The 19759-nt window shown below is 55.2% G+C and overlaps 1 protein-coding gene across 1 annotated transcript in view; it reads left to right on the forward strand.

The window, feature by feature from the left end:
- The first annotated feature begins 1076 nt into the window (after positions 1–1076).
- Positions 1077–19759, forward strand: part of LOC148218047 (uncharacterized) — a 101128-nt gene continuing 82445 nt past the window's right edge. Inside the window, exon 1 of the mRNA XM_088158009.1 lies at positions 1077–1841. Coding sequence (XP_088014135.1) covers positions 1105–1841 — 737 coding nt within the window. The 5' untranslated portion in view covers positions 1077–1104. The remainder of the gene's footprint in view (positions 1842–19759) is intronic.

Below are 19759 nucleotides of genomic sequence, written 5' to 3' on the forward strand. Positions count from 1 at the left end.
CTTGGAGTTACTTGTTTTAAAAATACCTTAATAAGTGATTCAGAGATTGCTGAAGAAGTCACAATAGCTTTTTTCACCCTGTTAGCTGCCATGCTGTCACCAGAAGATACTTGAGCCTTCCTGCTCAGGGCATTTCAGTGCCAGGCTCTTCCAAGCACACCCAGCTCTGCCGGTTGAGCTGACCATGCAGGCGGTAACCTGAGCTTGGTCTAATTCCCTTTCCTTCATCAGAGCTTGTCTTGGAGCTCTTTTTCCTTCTCCTGCCCTTGAAGAGCCATCCATAAACACATTTTGTCCCTCAGGCCAGTGAATGTCTCCTAAATCTCTCCCAGCCTGGCTCTGGAGCTCTGTCACTTGACTGCAGTCATGGTGGGGAGCGCCAAGGCCGGGCCCCCCCGCGCTGTGGTGGCGGCAGCGGCTGCAGTGGGGAGCGAGTGTGGGCGGGAGCGGCCGAGAGCCCAGCGCTGCCCCAGCCCGAGCTGCCCCAGCTCCATCGCTGCCCCTGCGCTGGGATGCTGTGGGTTTGGGGGGAAGAGGGAGCCGGCAGTGGGTGCTGGGCCTGGGGGAAGCAGGAGAAGGGAAGGAGAAGCAGGGATGGAGAACAAAATGTTCAAAGGATGCACGGGGAGGAGATGGTGGGATTGAGAAGGAGGAATAGTAGGGACACAGGCGGAGGAAGAGCAGAAAGATGAAGGAGCACAAGGTTCCCCCCTCCCTGTATCTGCAGCCTCTCCCCAGGCCTCAGGAGCATTGTCCCCATCACATGCAGCAGGTGACCGGAGAGGGGGATCCATGATTTTCACATGGGTTAATCTTGGTATTTCTGAGCTTTATTTGGTTAAATGTTGGTGCTTTGGTTTTTTGCAGAGGCTGAATCTCAGTATTTTGGAGAGGTTTTTGTCTAAATCTTGGTGTTTGGGGGGGTTTTGTTCTGTGTCATGATGGGAGGATTTTTCGTCTTAATCTTGGTGTTTTGGAGGTTCTTACGCAAGATGCCCAATGTCTTCCTGAGTTGCACTTGGGCAGGGAAGAACCCCCAGCCCAACACACTCTTCTCTTCTTTTTTCCCCAAACCAGGATTTTTCATTCCCAAGACGTTGGCAGATGGAGGAGGAGGAAAAGCCCCAGAGATTCCTCTCGAGGAGCGGCTGCAAACCCAGCCCAGGGAGCTGCGAGGAGGAAAGACCCTCCCTGAGCTGGGAAGGCGGCCGGAGATCCAGGCAGAGCTCAGAGCTGGTGGAGAAGCCTCCTGGAGGGGAGAAGCCCCACAAGTGCTTGAAATGTGGGAAGGGTTTTAACTCCATCTCTCAGCTGATCCGGCACCAGATGATCCACACTGGTGGAAAGCCCTATGAGTGTGGGGATTGTGGGAAGAGCTTCAGCAAGAGCTCCCACCTGAGCCGGCACCAGATGATCCACACTGGGGAAAAGCCTTACGAGTGTGGGGAATGTGGGAAGGGATTCAGCGACAGCTCCAACCTGATGCAGCACCAGGTGATCCACACAGGGGAACGGCCTTACAGCTGCTTGGAATGTGGGAAGAGCTTTGGGTGGATGTCCGACCTGATAAACCACCAGCGCACCCACACTGGGGAGAAGCCCTACAAGTGTCCTGAGTGTGGGAAGAGGTTTCAGAGAAGCTCCACTCTCCTCAGACATGAGCGGATTCACACAGAGGAGAGGCCCTTCCGCTGCCCCGACTGCGGGAAGAGATTCAACCGCAACTCCACCCTCACTCTCCACCGGCGCAACCACTGTGGGGAGAGGCCCTACGAGTGTCCTGAGTGTGGGAAGAGGTTTCAGACCACCTTCAAACTCCTCGAACATGAGCGCATTCACACAGAACAGAGGTCCTTCTGCTGCACTGACTGTGGGAAGGGCTTCACATGCAACTCGTATCTCATCAGACACCAGAGCATCCACACCAGGGATGCGAGTGCCCCAGGTCTGGGAGGAGCTTCGTGCTCTGCTCCAGCTCCATCCCCCATGGGAGGATCGGTGTTGGATGATCCCCAGTGACCCCCGTTGGGCAGAGCCCTGGTGATCCGTGGTCCTGGTGATCCGTGTTGGGAAGACACCTGGCTGGGGGGGCTCTGCATCATCCTGTCTCCCTGTGGGCACCTGGATGAACTCAGGGGCAGGAACGTCAGGACACGACATTGGGGATTCTTTGGGGAGAGTGGATTTGTTGACTTTCAACCCTAGAAAATCTTCTTTGTTCAATCCTATATTCCGATGGCATCTAGGAATACTGAATGGTCATGGAGGTCTTTTCTACTGTGGTGGTTTGTAAAGATTTCCTGAAATTTTTTATCTGCCGAGACCTGGCCAGTCTCCCTTGTATCTGACAAGTACCAATCAGTGTAGGATTTTTAATACTGACACATTGTTACACCAATACGGAAGTTTATGCCTCTTTGTGAAACACATGTAAAGACAAAAAACCCGGGAAAGTTCTCTTTCCCTTCCGGCCTCTCACAAAGTAACGCCGGCCCAGGCTCCCTCCACATGGCCAGGGCCGGGCAGGGCAGGCGGGCTCTGACGCAGGGCTCAGGAAGCTGCCGGGCCCCGTTTCCAAGCAGAGACCCCGATAGGCAGGGAAGGGACAGGAAAGCCCCGTTGCTCAGATCCTGCCCCCTCCTTCCCAGCGTGGCCGAGGCTCAGCAGAGCCCTGCCCTGCCGCCGGCCCGGAGCGGCTCCGAACGGCCGGGCCCGCTCTGCTGCCCACGCAGGCTGGGGGAAAAACAACTGAGCCCTGTTCTGGCAAGGCCCTACACACTCCTGCCTGCTGGGCAGGGTGGGGGAAGAAGCCCCGGCCCGTGGCTGGAATTGAGTGCAGCGGGCGCCGGAGAACAGCCATGAAACCAGAAACTCATCACGGCTCCTCTGACTAAACCCTACAGTCCTCACCCAGCCCCCAGCGTGGCCTTGAAAGACTCTTTATCCTAAATAACTCCGACTGCCCCACCTGGAAAGAATCACAAAAACCTCTGCTGCCTGGGCAAGGTATTAACTCTTTCAATGCCCAGAATAAAACTTTACAGATACTTTATTCTCGCTCCTAAATTGAAAAAAACAACAACAACAACAAAGACAAAATAGTAATACACACAGAAACAATATAAAAACACCAAAATAAAACAAAAAGAAAAGTCAAATCCTAAATAAAGAAAGGAGAAAAGTCATGAACGAAAATTTCTCTTTTTTTAAACTATGGACAAAATACTTTTGTTTCCCTATAACACATACAAATATTATGAAGTGAATATGACTGTTTGTTGGAGGTTGGGTGTTCCCCTTTTTCTCTCTGTGGAATTTTCCCCATTGTTATGCTAAGAATCTGTGGCTACCCCCTGGCTCAGACGGCTGGTTTTCCCTCGAGGGGAGGGGGAGGGAAGAGGGGGAAACACCGCGATGTGCAGGCAGCAGGTAAAGGAGAGGTTTGGGAGTCGCTCTCTCTCTCGCTCGTGGAGTCGGAGGAAAGACGCCGGTGCTGCTGCGCCACCCCCTCGCCATCCCAGCGCCGGGAGCCGCGTTCTCTGCTGTGGGACACCGCACTGCTCCCTTTCCCGCTTTCGGTCTCCCAGCTCCGGACACCCTGCTGGGCACCGTGACCGACACCGTGAGCAGAGAAGTCTCTGCCCATCCCTCTCCCACCCGGGACGAGGCCGCAGCCATTGCCCCGGTCCTCCCGCAGCTGCGGGGACGGGACCTGCCCACAGCCCCGGTAACTGCAGGGCAAGGAGAGGGTGTCTGCGGCCAAAAAAGGACTAGAACTGAGTTATTGTTCTGTTGGCTGTTAATTTCATAGCTGTTGGTTTTGTTTGTCTTGTTAGATATATTAGTAAAGAACTGCTATTCCTACCCCCCATATCTTTACCTGAGAGCCCCTTGATTTCAAAATTATAGTCAAGTGAAGGGAGGGGGGTTTATACTCTCCATTTCAAAGAGAGGCTACTGTCTCTTTTGGCAAATACTTGTCTTCCAAGCCAAGAGATATTTGGGCCTGAGGGCATTGAGAGGAGGGTGAAAAAGGAATAACAGCTCTCTTGAGTTACCTAAGTTTTGTGGTAGGTGACACCACGCTGTCCAGCTTACCCTGGTTTGGGCTCCATGTGGTCACTGCTATATCTCTCCCATTTGCAAGCCCTTTTTTGAACATGGGTCTTATCACTGAGGTTCCTGTGGCCATTATCCAGTTCATTCTGTGGGTTGATCAGCAGAGAAATTCATGGATTTTTAACTTTCTCTGGAAGACAGCCACATGGATTCAGAGCTTTTGCACTCCAAGTGTGTAGTTTTGGGGTTTACTTCAATAATGGTACTTACTGTGAGGAAGTGACAGCAGGGGAAATTTACTCCCAACCCATCTCCCAGTTTTTTAAGTCCTCTCCACCAGATTTGAAGGAGTTCAGATCCACTCTAAATGCTAATGATATCATACAGTGGTTGGTGTTGCTGATATGCCTGTTCTATTTAGCAGTCAGAGATCAGGGGAGATTGATTTGGATAACAACCCTGATACCTACCCCAGGAAATCGAGCTGCTGCCCCAGAGCCTGACCCTGCCCCACAGCCCACTTCAGAAAGGAACTACCCAGAGTGGGTAGGGGAAAGAGATGAGCCAGATGCTGAAGGAGTACCTTTCCCCAGCTGGTGAGAAACTCCCCCTGCCTTAAAGAGGGAGAGTCTGATGGTGCAGCAGTGGAACCCACAGACATTACATCTGTCCAGGTTCCAAATGTACCACAAGGGCAGTCACAGCCAGCAGCAGTCACCCCTGTGAAAACAAAGAAGTCTAAGATGAAAACAAAGCAGTTTTTCCAGTTACCAGTAGGAATCAGCTTGTGATTTGGATTGTAAAATTTTGAAGACAGGTGTTGCACATAAAGGTTGTTTTTGTTTTTAAAGTCATCTCTCACACAGCTCTGCAAGCCCCTGTGAGTTTGAGGACTGTGGGCTCTCAGACAGCAAAATGTGCACGAATAGGAAACTTGTAGTTCCTATCTGCATTACACACAGCAAAATGTGAAATGTTTGGAATGGAATAAATTCTAACCTTTTTTTTTTTTTTTTTTTTTTTGCTGCCATGCCAATAAATTGTGTCAGATTCATCAATGAACTCGGTTCTTTCGGGATGGAGTGTGCAAGGATAATCCCTTAGCTCCTGTGTGGAGCTGGTGTGCACCAGGCCAGACACAGCACTGTCACCCATAGCCAGCCTCTGTCTGCACAGAGAGCAGGGAGCTGCAGCTCTGAGGAACTCAGGGCTTGGTGAGCAAACACACCAAATCCCTCATTTAGATCAGTTACTTTACTGGACTATTTGTTGCTATATATTTAGTATATATTTATTTATCGTATATGCTGCTGGTATATTTTTATATCCCCACCCAAAGCTGAAAAAAAAGAACCCTGGCAGTTTGCTTTAGCTGTGAAGTCAAGAGACTCATTTCAACAGGTTCCAGCTTTGCTCCCTGTTTGAATTCAAAGCAAGCAAAAACCTCTTCTGTTGGTCACATCAAACCAGCATAAGTCTGTGAAAGAAGAGTGTAAAAAATAGTTCATTTTCTAGTACTTACAATCTTCTAATTCAGCCATGGGATAATTATGCCATAATTCACTGGATTAAATAACTGGTAAAAGCAATAGAAAAGAAATTTTTTTAAAGCTAGGTTTAACAAAAGTGGATTAATTTCATAAACAAAACCATGTAGTAAAAATACAGTAATTTAAACTTCTCAAAGCCCTTTGATAATGGAGCCCTGCACCCCAGTCATGTGCAGTGCAGCCTCAGCTGTCCCTTTGAGCCCAGAACTGCCAAGGATCAGGGCTGGGATAAGCCTTCACCCAAAAGTGAATCCAAAATCAGTCGAGAACAGGGCTCACACACAGAGCAAAGTCTCAAGGCCAAGGCCAAACCTCCATCAGGTTGGATTTGTTTAAACACTGAATTGTAGAAAATTTGCTCATCCTGTAACATCATTATTACCATGAAACTTTACATGAGCTGCTAAATAACCACATTCCCATCCTGAAATGCATTCCCAAATATTGTTGTGAACTTGCTCTGCCTCTGCCGCTGCTCCTGGGGCTGCTCTTGGCCACGCAGCCTCAGTGGGAGCCAGCACTGGCTGCAGCCCCAGCGGGCTCCCCAGGAGAAGGCCCAGCAATTAAGAGGCCAATTAAAGCACTGGGCAGCAGCAGAACCCTTATCAGAGTTATTGGGACAACAGGGACTTGCCACAGCTCCACAGCAGCATGACCATGAGCCAGGCTACCAATGCAATGAGCAGAGTTTTAATAAAACTGCAGAGAAAAATCAGCAACTTACCGTCCTATCTGATAGAGCTTCCGAATGCCAAAATAGCAGCAGAGCAGGACAAGTGGCACAGTGAACATTGTCACTACTGTGCCGATCATGCAGGTCCTGCGCACATCCTGGGGGCAGACAATTCTTGGAAGGCGCTCTGGATCCTGAGCATCTATTCCTGTTTCAGGGATAACATCTGTGGGAGCAATGGGGAGCGTGAGCCCGTGCTGTGCTCCACTGCTGAGCTGGCAGCTCGCTGCATAGGGCCAGGACGTTCTCTGTTTGCCCCAGAGCTGGGGCCTGCAGGCACCTTGGCACCCCTTGGCACAGGCTGTGCCACCCAACAAAGCCCAGGAGGCCGGGAGGAGAGCCCGGGGCCAGCGCAGCTGCTTGGGCAGTCGCTGCTTCCAGGGAGCCGCGCCCAACCCATCCCTGAGCAGCCACTGCCAGCCCCGACCCTCCCAGCCCCGTGACAGCTCCCCCAGCCCAAGGGGACAGAGCCAGGCCCTGTCAGGACACACTGGAGCCCTGCTCTCCCCCTCTGCCCTTTCCCCACCATCGTCACCCCTTGCAGCCCCTCCCAGGTTTCGGGCGGTGTCTCCCACGGAGGGATCCCAGCAGGATTGCTCAGCCTGGCTGAGCCTGGCACAGCAATCACCTTCTGTGGCTCTGCCTGGCATCTCCTCCCTTTGTGTACCAGGGGCTGGCACGGAGCCATTGCTTCCTCCAGGAAGCGCTGCCTTCACCAAGGCCTTTTGGTCCACCTCTGGAGAAAGGAAGAGGCGCAGCTGGATCAGATGGAACCGTTCCCCATTGGGGAGGGGGCATCTTCAGTGAGTAATATTTGTCCTAGACATGGATATGGATCAGGAAAAGGCCCAGGCTCTTGGGGTTGCCACGGGGCCCTCCCTCCTCCGAACAGCCACCCCTCCTGATCTACCCTGAGACCAGGAAATTTCAGGGATCTCAGGATGTGCATGGCCTGTGGGGCACTTTGGGATCCCTGTCAGATGATGCCAAATGCCTTCGAGCAGAGGCTGGGGAGAAGCTGCAGCCAGGCCAGGCTGGGAAACAGCCCTGCAGGCTGTGACAGCAGCAGTGGGACAGCGAGGCTGCCATGGATCCCTTCCCGCTGTGCCGGGCACGGCGTGTCCAGATGTGCAGAGAAAGCCCCCGGCTGCTGAGTGTCAGGAGAAGGCTGAGGGAAATGCACCCACCACGGCGTCTCTGCAGATCACTCAGCATCTGGTCCAGCAGTTTGGCTGCCTCCAGGGATTTCTTGTTTCCTGTTTCTTGGGCCTTGCCTGTTGGTGGATCTTAGAGCAAAGTAATTCCACTTCATGTGGATGGATTCCACAAAAGCAGTGCTCAGCTTGTGGGGTCAGCAGGTACACACTACTCACTCCTGCTATGGGAATTGGATTTGGACACAGCATCCAGCCCTGGAGCTGCCAAAGTGCTCCCTGCAGACACACCTGTAACTCAACAGCCACAGAAGCTTCTGTCACCTGGTTTCTGCCAGGTTGCTAATGATTATGCTGTGAGGGGAAGTTAAGAACTTACCTGCAGAAGCTCCCAAGAGTTCCAAATCATCTTCCACCCAACTTCCTTGAGAAGCCTTCCCAGGAACCTCACCTAGAAGGGAGCACAGATGAGAACCATTTCCATGGTGTGCTGGGATCCCCTTCTGCCTTCGGGAACTGGGCAGTGCAAGGAAAGGAAATGCACCCACCACGGCGTCTCTCCAGATCACTTAGCATCTGGTCCAGATGTTTGGCTGCCTCCAGAGATTTCTGGTCTCCTGTGTCTTGGCTCTTGGCTTTTGGACGACCTTAGAGCAAAACAGTTGCACTTCATGTATATGCATAGGGTAAGGCTGTGGGAACCAGATGTGAATGGACATGGCCAAAGCTGCAGAGGGGCCTGGGGAGCTCTGGGCTGGCTCTGGTCACTCTGCACACTCTCTCCATGCCCTGTTCAACATCTCTGGAGGGAAAACCGGGCCAGCCCAGGGCCCATGTGGGCTCTCTGCCTCCCACTGAGGAAAGCCTCCCTAAAGCCCTATGGAAAACCATCCCCAACGCTTCCTGGGGAGAAGGGAGCGCTGTCCCAGGAAAGGGGAGCCAAGCCCCGAGCTCACCTGCTCCCTGTGCTCTCCACGGTGCTGCCTGGGCAGCCCTGGCAGGCAGGGCCAGTGCCAGGAGGAGCAGGGGGAAGAGGCGCAGAGCAAGGGCCATGGTGCCTTGCCCTGTGCCAGTCCCGCAGCTCTTGCTGCCCCCGCTGTCCTGACACCGCTGTCCCAATGTCAGCACCACTGCCGCCGCCGCCGCTGCTGCCGCAGCAGTTGTGCTCAAGGCCTGACTGCTCGGTGCCTGTGGTGCTGTGCAACCACGGGGCTCTGGCACCTCGGGGACCTCACAGCCTGCTGTGACCTCAGCCTGCTGTGACCCCAGAGCCTGCTGTGACCTCATGGCCTTAGCTGTGCCCCCAGAGTGTACTCCCATCTGCACGAATGGATTGCCCTGATTGTAAATGTTTTGCTCCATCAGAGGCCATTGCTTAGCAAAACCTTTGGTTTGCCTGCTGACACTGCTGGTCAGGCTGTGTCTCTGGAGATGCTCTCCATGGCTCCCCTTTTTTCCTGGTAATGCCATTGGAGGAGGTCCAGGCCCAGATGTGTCCTGAGAGGGCCTGGCTCTGTCCCCTTGGGCTGGGGGAGCTGTCACGGGGCAGGGAGGGTCGGGGCTGGCAGTGGCTGCTCAGGGATGGGTTGGGTCCAGGTCCTGGAAGGAGCGACTGCCCAAGCAGCTGCGCTGGCCCCAGGCTCTCCTCCCGGCCTCCTGGGCTTTGCTGTGTAGGCACACATATTGAGAAAGCAAGAAAATTACAGCCTGAAAAATATTCCAGGCTGGAGCTTCTCAGCTCTGTTCCCAGCTGATAAGCTGGTCCAGCTGTAGGCTAGGGAGAATTTCTCTCAGGGTGATAACTCGTTCAAAATGTAAAGGAATTAATAACACAGATAGAACACCTGTTGTGGTGTGTGACCAGGCCCTGGCAAGGGGGTGTCTTCTCTCTGAACCAATCACCTTTTCTCTACTCTTGGAATTGCGAGTCATACTATAAAACCAAGTGTGTTTGTGAATAAACTTGTCTCTTACTTTCCTCTCATGAAAGACGGCCATGTAGCTGTGCATCTTATTTCCGCTGCACTTAAAGGGTTAAAACCCCTTTCCATGGCTACATTTGGAAGGTTCCACCGATGGACATCTGAAGGTCCACGGGACCTCTGTCGAAAAGGGCACTGAAGAATTCGGGGCCTGAAGCCTGCCGAACCGGGGCAGACCCAGCGAGGCTGTCGATAACCGGGGCTGAGCTCAGAGCTGAGCTTTGTCTAGCCAGAGCTGTGCTGGAGCAGGCTGGAATACCCAGGAAACCAGGACACCGGTCTCTGGGGCTAGGATCGGACCCGTGACGACAGCCGGGACCGAGAGAGCCGTCTGGGAAGATCGTGGACCCTTACCCGACTGCAGCGGGACAGGACATCCCACGGAATTCGTCGGCTGTGCCTCCATCACAGAGGTAACGAGAGCACTTTTGCTCCAGAGCTATTGTTTAGCTCGCTTTAGGCGGCGGAAACCTCAGGATTATTCCTGGGAGGACCGGGTTTTTCTTTAAGTATGGGAATTCAACATTCTAAACAGCAGGACACCGTTCTCTCAACTCTGAGAGACATTTTAATTGATTTAGACTGCACCGGAACCTTTACCTCTCCGTGTCTCCCCATCTGCGTCCCGGGGCCCTCTACCTGCCGGGGCCTCACGGCCGCCCATGCGGGCTGTGCTGGCACAAGCCCGAGCTCTCGCTGTGAGCAAGATCGCAGAGTCCAGGCGCACAGAAATGCCGGCTGATCCCTCTCCGCCTGCCGCCGCTGCGAGCGGCCGGGACGGCTGCGCGGTGGTCCGTGCCTCTCCGGGGGCCCCGCGCAGCCCAGCGGGGGCGGTGATCAATCCCCTCGTCCCCCACCTTCCCCAAACCAAGGGAGGGGAGGCGGCGGCGACCGCTGCTCTCCCCCAGCCGCGCTCCGAGGGGCATCCATTCCCCCCCATCACGGGATGAGGCAGCCGAGCCACTTTCGCAGCGCCGGCTCCCCGCTCACGTGTCCCCCTCGCCCGCAGAGACAGAGTTTTTTCCAAGTGGCGTGGTCACTCAATTCATGGCCGTGATCACAGAACAAGTTATGCAAGCTGTAAATAAGGAACTAGAAGTTTTAACAGCCACTCAACTCGGCGCAGCAGTGCCCGAGACGCTCCCGGGCACCGCGAGCGAGAAGTTGGCAGCTCCCGGGGACTGCGCGTCCCCGGCAGCTGTGCCCGCTTTTGCTGTCCATGCACCGGCAGCTGCCGGCTCGGGGTCGCCGGCGGGGCCCAGCCCCGGCGCCGCCGCCACCGCTGCTGCTGCGGGGCCGCCGGCGGCTGACCCGCCCTTTCTGTCCTTTCCCGGGCCGGGCCCGGGCGCCGTTTCGCTCGCCCCCTCCTTCGCTGGGGCGGGGAGCGCTCCGGTCGCCGTAGCGGCTGACGCGCCCGCCGCCGCCCGCCCGGAGCTGACACCGCTGGCTGCTGCTGGGCAGCCTCGAGCTCGCCGTGAGCCGCTCCAACTCAGCAGCCCCCCCCGAGCCGCTCACGGGGGGCGCAGCCTCACGGCCAGCGCCTGCGGGAGCTGCGCTGCCCTCCGGGGCCGCCCGATGCTGGGAGGGAGATGCGGCCGCCAACCCCAGCCCGAGGGGCGGTGGCAACTCCCCCCTCCCCTGCCGGGCTGTCGCCCTCGCTCTCAGAGAGAGCGGTGGTGCTGGCCCGCCCTTTCACGATGACATCGGATCCCGACCCGCTTGCTGCTGAGAGGGGGACGCGGGCACCTTTCCCCAGCCCGGGGATGGTGCCGGCTCCTCCCCTCTCCTCTCCCTGGTGTCAGAGCCTGGCTCCTTTGTGGGGCCTGGGTCTCCGCCTTCTTTCTCTGCTGCGGCAAAGGAAAGGGTGTTTTCTCTTTCCCCCTCAGCCTCATCATTCATTCGCCAAGAAGAGATGATTTTTTCCTCGAATTTGCTGACCCCAGCACCGATCTCATCGACCGGAGGAGACCTGTCTGTCTGTCCGGTCTCAGGGGGTCTCCTCCTACCGATCCACCGCGCTGCATCGCTCCAGCCCTGTGCTGGCAGCAGCAACAACCCTGCTCTCGTTTCGAAAGGAGGAGGAGCTGGGTCTCGGTCCATTCTTGGGGTGGGCATGGGGAAACGGAATTCTCAGGCAGATGTTTCTGTGCTTGAGTCAATTTCTGCAGGAGAATTCCTGACAAATTGCATGGATGACAGTCAAATGGGAGAAGCACAGGTTTTTCCTATAGCTGTTGCTGTCTCAAATGCAGAACAGCAAAATTCTGTTGCTGTCTCCAAGGCAGGACAGAGAAATTAGAAAAAGAGAAAAAGAAATCAAAATAATCCTGTTCTTGTGAATCACCTTTGCCTCATTACAGGCTTTGGGTGAGACACATCTGGGTTTCTACTGTGACCTGCAAGAAATGCTCACTCTGTCCTGTGCCAGCAAAAGCAGAATGTGGTCACTATTCAGTTTCCATGCTGCACAACAAACCAAACACCAACGGGATGATCCCTCTACATGTGGGGGATGGACATTCATCTGTTCATTGAGCTGTTGATATGTGTTTGGGTGAAATAGTCGCAGTTTTCACAATTGTATTAGTATAATCACTTAGTGGTGAAATGTCCATTGTTTTACTTCACTTACTGATGGGATTTAGGCAGAAAAAAGACACCAAACCCTTGGCACTCAAATATCCTCAGGTCTTTGGGTTGTGTTTGTTTTTCCTGGCCCTGCTGGGAAGCACAAACACTTATCTCTTCCTTTTTTAATATATTTCAGAAGGGGGACCTGTAGGACACATATTGAGAAAGCAAGAAAATTACAGCCTGAAAAATATTCCAGGCTGGAGCTTTTCAGCTCTCTTCCCAGCTGATAAGCTGGTCCAGCTCAAGGCTAGGGAGAATTTCTCCCAGGGTGATAATTTGGTCAAAATAAAAAGGAATTAATAACAGAAATAGAACACCTGTTGTGGTGTGTGACCAGGCCCTGGCAATGGGGTGTCTTCTCTCTGAACCAATCACCTTTTCTCTACTCTTGGAATTGCGAGTCATGCTATAAACCAAGTGTATTTCTGAATAAACTTTTCTCTTTCTTCCTGTCATGAAAGGTGACCATGTAGCTGTGCATCTTATTTCCGCCGCACTTAAAGGGTTAAAACCCCATTCCACGGCTACAGGTGTATTGTGTAGTCCTAGTTTGTAGAGAATAAAAGGAGAGGCCAGGTCGCCAAAGGTGTGCATGTTTTTGGAAGAGCTATCCACCATGAATCTCAGCACTGAATAAATACACACCTACTCTTATAACTCATTTTGTGGGTTATTGAGTGTTTTTCCACGCTTCAATGGGGCCATGGTCAGTTCATCCCCAGTGGCTTCTCCCTCTGCTCAGGGAGAGGAGTCGTTCCCCTGCTGCACCTTGGGGTCTCTCCCACAGGAGATTTCTCCTGGACTTCTCCAACCTGAGTCCATCCCATGGGTACCAGCCCCCTTCACTCTGCTGCAGCGTGGGTCACTCTGCCACGGGCTCAGTCCTTCAAGGACAGGCTGCTCCAGCGGGGGCCCCTCTGCCTACGGGGTCACAGCCTCCTCTCAGGGATCCCCGCGCTCCTGCGTGGCTCCTCCAGGGGCTGTGGGGGGAACTCTGCCTCCCCATGGATCTCCAGGGCCTGCAGGGGGATCTCTGCCTCCCCGTGGATCTCCAGAGGCTACAGGGGGATCTCTGCCTCCCCATGGATCTCCAGAGGCTGCAGGGGGATCTCTGCATCTGGAACTGCTGTGTTTGGAGGCAGCAGGAATAGGCTGAGCTCCGCCTGAAGCTCTTCTCACAGTCCCCACACTCGTAGGGCCAATCCCCAGTGTGGATGTTCTGATCTTTCCTCAGCTTGTAGCTCCACCTGAAGCCTTCCCACATTCCAAGCACCCGTGGGGCTTCTCCATGCTCAGGCTTCTCCACCAGTTCCAAGATCTGGCCGGATCTCCCATTGCCTTCCTGGCACAGGGAGGGTCTTTCCTCCTCACAGCTCCCTGGGCTCAGTTTGCAGCCCCTCCTTGTGTGGGATCTCTGGGACTTTTCCTTCCCGTTGCATTTCAGTGCCACGGAGCCACTCAAAACGGCCTCTTCCACAAGGTTCTGTGCCAGGGATTTGTTGTCCCTGGTCTCTGTCTGCAGCTCAATGTCTGGGGGAGGAAGGACAAGGAGAGGAAGGGACAGCAAGAAGGGAAAAGGAAAAGGCAGGAGAGGAAAGAACAAGAAGGAGCAAGAGAGGAAGGAGAAGGGAAAGGAACGTGGATGGATGAAGGACAGGAAGAGGAGAGGAAGGAAGGTGGACAAGGAGAGGATGGGATTTGCCTCCATTGCAGATGGAAGGGGAAGGAGATCCCCCCCAATCCGTCCCTGGCAGGAGGTGTCGGCAGCGGGGTTGTCCTGCAGCCGGGGGTGATGCTGGGCTGGGAGATGGAGCAGAGGAGAGGAGGAAAGGGGCACCTGCCCCTTCACCTGCCTCCTACCCAGGGCATCTTCCTTTTCCTCGCAGCCTCCTCCTCCAACATCTGAACAAAGTTTGGGATTGACAGATTCTGGCTTGGGGGGGAAAGAAAGTGGTGAGCACCTTGCGTTTTGTCAGGAACCAGCCTCACTCTTTAAAATTTTTAAAAGTTTAATAAGAGACAAAAGGGACAATAACAGTGCTGGTATGTAGCCACAGCCAGAGGCACACTGGGTAACCATAAAATCTTTTTCATTGCATTGGTCAAATACATATTTATAAGAATTATACATATTCAAACATTGCTTTGAATTAGTTTACATCTGGCAATTCTTTAGCTTGGTTCGACCCCTGTCCCCCTTTCTGTGCAGTTTAGAGGGTCCTGTGTCACTTGCTCACAAGGGTCCCCTGTTTGGTAATTTCAGTGACAGTTATTGACAGTCAGCAGCAGAGTCCTCCTTACATCTGTTCTCTCAATGTTATCTGCGTGGTTCTTTCAATGATGTCTGAACATGCAGACGGTTTCAGCTATTTCCACTACTCTAAGTTTATTATAAGTACTTTGAATCAACATAGACATTTCACAAATATATTTGAGTTATTCTAAATATTGTCAGTTAGTTATAAAAATAAAAGTATTATTTATTATTTCACAACTACATTTATTTCTGTAAATATTAATATTATAATGCACAATACAAAGCCTCTACTTAAATATTTTGGGAAAGTTTTAACTATAATATACATTTATCATGTATTAGTCTGTATGGACCCCCTAAACTACAAGTTTGTGGGGGACTCTCAGCACCAAGAAAATGGAGATGTAGAGTATCCACAGTATGCCACTGGGATCCATCTCCAAGAGATCTGTGGATGCTCTCCATCAGAGAGCAGAATTCCATTGGGATCCACAGAGTGGTGAGGTTTTCTACTTAATTTGGCTCTTTCACTCTCTTTCTCTCCCCCCACCTCTATTCCATTTCTGTTTTTCTCTCTCTGTCATTTTCTCTGCCTCTCATTTACTCTTCAGTAAAACCCACACTATTAACTTTGCCACATGGTCTCATTTGCACCCCAATTGAGGCAGAGCCATTTCTGATCATTTTCATCAGTGGATCAGAACAAGGGGCTCGAAGCCCTCCAGTCTGGCTGCTGCTCCATGCCACTTCCAGGGGCTTGGGCTGCTGAAGGGGTGCTGGGCTGGGCCCTTTGTGACACAGGGCCGTTCTATCGGGTTCCTGGGTGCTGTTGGCCATTCTGTTGTCCTGGTGACATGGCACAGCCCCGCCCTGCAGGGGTATATACGGGGCACAGGGCCCTGCGCTGCCCAGTGCCAGGAGTGCCACTGGCTCAGGAGGAAGCAGCTCCTGGGATCTCTGTGCTCCAGACAGTTGCACATGGAGAAGGAAAAGGTGAAGCCCAACGCCAAAGCAGCCAGCCCCATGCCCAGCAGGCTGGAAGACCAGGCCCTCAGCGGGCAGTGGCTGGGGACAGGCGACAGCTCAGGCCTGCAACCATGCAGCAACCTCAGCAACAGCTGCCATGAGGGATCCCAAGGGGAAGCCTGCATTGAGCAGGAGCTGTCCCCACTGAAACCAGCCTGTACCAAGAAGAGCCCCATGAGGAAGCGTGCTCTGTGCAGGACCTCTCACCAGCAGACGAGGATGAAGGAGATAGAGTCAGCCTCCTGGAGCTGTAGGAAGACCAGGCAGAGAGAGAACGCAGATGGGCAGGTCTGTCAGCAGGCGTGTTCCCCTGGGCTGCCCCTCGCCAGGCCTGGGTTGAGCCGGGACCAGCTGAGCCGAGCTCCCCAGGCCCGTGCTGTGCCTGCCCTGCCCGTGTGGAAGCGCCTGCACCCATCAATAACCATCGATCCCGGCTGCGGCGGGCACTGCGGGCGCTGCGCCGCCTCTGCTGCTGCCCCTGCCTGGCTCCACTGCCCCAGCAGGAGGGCTGGAAAAGGAGAAAAATAAGAAAAAAGAAACAGAAAGGATAAGAAAAATAAGAATAATTTTAAAATGAATAGGACAAAGAATAGTAATTAAGAATAAGGAATAAAACCCAGTAAGAATAAGAATGAGACTATAAGAATAAAAGAATATAAGAATAAGATGTAGAAGGAAGAGAACAGGTTGAAGAAGCCAATAAGAATAATAGTAGTAGAGAAAAATAATGGGAAGAAGAATAATAAAAATACTAAGTTGAAGAAGAAATAGTGGTAGCAGTAAATGTCATAATCATTATAAGTAGAGACAGAAGAAGAAGAAGAAGAAGAAGAAGAAGAAGAAGAAGAAGAAGAAGAAGAAGAAGAAGAAGAAGAAGTCCTGCATGGTTGGAATCCCTGTCCCTCCTTGTCCCTAGCCAAACCAGACTGGGCACCTCGGGGCTGTCCCCACCGTCCTGCTGAGGCCAGGCCTCGAGGGCTTCTGCCACAGGCACCAGAGACGCGTCGGGGAAGCGCCAGAGCAGCCGGCTGGCAGGAAGAAGGTGGCTGTCTGGGGGCTGCTTATGGCCTCTGCCACCCAGTTCCTCAGGGCTTCCCACCAACCCATCCACACAAGTCCTCCTGGCCCATCACAGCCTCCCGCCACCCAGCGCCACACGCATCCCCCTCACGCCTTCCCACTGCCTTCTCCGGGCAGGCCTTGGCAGCACCGCAGCCCTTCATGGCCTCCCACTGTCCCGTGCCCTCCACGCCTCCCCCAGGCCTGCCTGGCTGCTGAAGGAGCTCCAGAGGAGCCGCATCAAGAGGCACCTCAGAGCCCTCAGCGATCCAGCCAGCAACACACGGGCAGGACACAGATGGCGCTTCCAGGCTGGCAGAGGGGTGCTGGCCATCTCCAGGGACCGGTCTCTCAGGGATCCCCGCCGCAGCTCCGGCCTCTGCCCGCCCGCTCTGTCAGAAGCCTTAAGGCTTTCACAGAACCACCAAAGGCCAAGGGCCTTTTGGCCACTTTCCCTTCCACTCCGCACGCTTGGCCAACTTGCTGAGCACAAGCACCCTTTTTGCCCTCTTCCCCATTGGCCTGAAGACTCTGGGCACCAAAAGAAAGCTCCTGCACCTCTGTGTATGACAACAGCAATTTACTAATCCTACGGTGGGGTGAAAGAACGTCCTTGAAGTGCAGAGGTGTTCCCTGCAGGCTCAGGTGGCCCCAGCAGACGCAGCCTCCCAGATCAGTTCTCCACAGTGCTCACACAGGACAACCAGCCCCCGCGACACAGGGAAGGCCGTGACTTCCAGAGCCGGCGGAATCCATCTCGCATCTGCTGGAGTCGGGAGGAGGGAATGCTCTGTACAACTCTGGTGATATACAGAGTCTGAAGAGCCAGGCATGAGATGGCAGGGCTGGTGTCATCTGTCATGTCCTGAAGGGCTGGAAGAGAGAGGAACAGAGCCACAGTCAGAGCCTGCATCTGCAGGGACCTGGGGAGACCCTCCTGCCCCATCCATCCCACACGGCAGCTCTTGCCATAGCCTGGAGGAAGCAGGAGACAGCAAGGATCAGCTGGAAGACGCTCGCCACGAATGTCCCTCCCGCAGGCCCCTGGAAGGTCTCTGTGCTCTGCCCACGCCGCCCCTGGTGCGCGCAGGGAGCAGAGCCCTCCCAGCCGGGGCAGGGAACGCAGCTGCCAGCGCCAGCCCCCGCTGACAGCCCGCTGGCCTCACTCACCCCTGCACATGAGCTGCAACTCTCGCTGCTGCTCTCTCAGGAACCGCCCGGCCATCCCTGCCAACACAGAGCCTGTCACGGCCCCAGCCGCACAGCTGCCCCGCAGCGGCGCTGCCAGCCCTGCGGCCACAGCAGCGCCTTCCCCTGCAGGGCTCAGGCCGGGCCCTAGCCGCATCCTGACGCCCAAGGACACGGCTGCGAGAGGGCGGCAGCGGCGCCGAGGGCAGGCGGGGCTCCAGAGCCCCGGCCCGGATGGCGCTGCCGGGGCAGCAGGCGGGGCTGGGGCCGAGCTGCGGCGGGGCGGGGAGGGAGCCGGGCTTGTGGCTCACCAAGAAACCTGACGGCCGCCTCTCGCAGGGGCTCCTGTGGGCTCCGCAGGTACGGCAGCGCCTGGCGCAGCAGCTCGGCCGCTCGGCTCCTGTCCTGTGCCAGCTGGAGAGAGCGGCAGGGCACGGAGGGAAGGGTTGGCGCGGGCTCTGTCCCTTGGCCCCGGCCTGCTCTGCCCGCACAGCCCTGAGCGGGGCAGAGGGCCCGGCAAGGCGCGGGCTTGATGGAGCTCGGGGCTCCATCAGCTCCTGGCCTGGGGCCAGAGGAGCCTGGAGAAGAGCCCGCGTGGGCAGCCCAGGGAAGGGAGCAGCGTTCTTACCAAGCACTCGCCAAACCTCCACATCTGATCCGCCATCAGCAGGTGCTCAAGATCTCTCCTCTTCAGGAAGCTTAGTGCTGAAAGCAGCGTTTCACAAGAGGCCTGCAGAGCAGCGGAGACCCAGAGATGGCACCGCAGCCCAGGGCACAGGACCTGCCTCCCTGTGCCAAGGCCAGGAGGAGGCTGGAGCCCATGAGGTGCCCGGGTGCAGGGAGACAGCTGAGCCCCCTGCCAGGAGGACAGCAGCGCCCAGGAGTCCTCACCTCTGCCACACGCATGTTCTCATCGTGGCAGTTGAAGAAGAGTGGCAGCAGGCTCTTGCTCACAAGCATCTTGAGGGGCTTTTTACTCTTGGCCGCTACCAACCTCATCACCTCTTGGAAGAGGCGAATGGAGAGCAGCTGCACATGGCGGTTGTCCTGTTGGAAAGGAAGCAAAAGCTCTCCTCATCAGCTGCTCCAGACCCCTCTGTGCACAGGCCCAAAAATCCACGGGGCACCACACTTGGGGGCAGCACCCAGTGGCCGTGGCTGGGGGCACAGAGCCTTACGTTGTCCAGCAGTGGCCAGAGCGCGCCAGCCAGCCGCAGGGCGATGGGGCTGGGTATTGCGAGGTGTCTGTGCGAGAGCAGAAAGCTGAGCACCGCGACGGTCATCTCAACGATGTCTTCATCTGCATCCCGCAACAGGTCCACAAGGCTTTCTGTCAGGCTGTACATTCTAATGTTCTGCACGGAAGACAAGGCAGGGCAAGCCCACGCTGCTGCTGCTGCTGCTGCTGTGGAGCCCAGGGGCCGAAGGCCTGTCCTGAAGCACTCGGGCAGCTGAACAGCAACGCAGGAGAGCTGGGAGCAGCTGCCACAGCTCCCAAAGCCCAGCCAAGCCCAAGGGGCTGCTTTCCCGAGCCCCACGCTGCCAGCACAGCTTCAGCCGCTGCTGTCTTCTCACCATCGAGGGGTCCTTGCTGAGCTGCACGAGGCCTCTGAGCACCAGGCGACGCATCTCCCTGGACGTGCTCTGCAGGCGCCTTGCCATGATCTCCAGGAGGCTGTCACCCCATTCTTTGATGTCCAGGAGGTCCAGGACCTGAAAGGCACAAAGCAGTGACCGGGGTGCCCAGCTGGCAGGAGCTCAGACCTGCACAGGCCTGAGCCAAGGCAGCAGCACAGGGCACGGGCACCGTCCCAGGCAGCTGCGGCTGTGAGAGGGCAGAGAGGTGGGAGGCAGCTCAGCTGTGCTGCCCATGGGGCTCACCTCCACAAGGAATGCCATGGCAGGCAGCTGCCAGTCTGAAATGTCTTGGCTGAGGAGCTCCAAGAGGCAGGAGATGAAGCTGCAACACCAGATCATGGAGACACAGCGCATCTCCCTGGTGGGGGGGAAAAGGCATCATTGCCCCTGAGCCGGGAGGGCAAAGCTCTCCCAGGAGTGACCCACGGAGCTCTGGTCTTTTCCCAAGCACCCAGTGGGCGCTTTGGGAGGCGGCTGTT

The sequence above is a fragment of the Sturnus vulgaris genome, unplaced genomic scaffold (genome assembly GCF_052056855.1).
Source record: "Sturnus vulgaris isolate bStuVul1 unplaced genomic scaffold, bStuVul1.hap1 Scaffold_195, whole genome shotgun sequence".
Classification (NCBI taxonomy): domain Eukaryota; kingdom Metazoa; phylum Chordata; class Aves; order Passeriformes; family Sturnidae; genus Sturnus; species Sturnus vulgaris.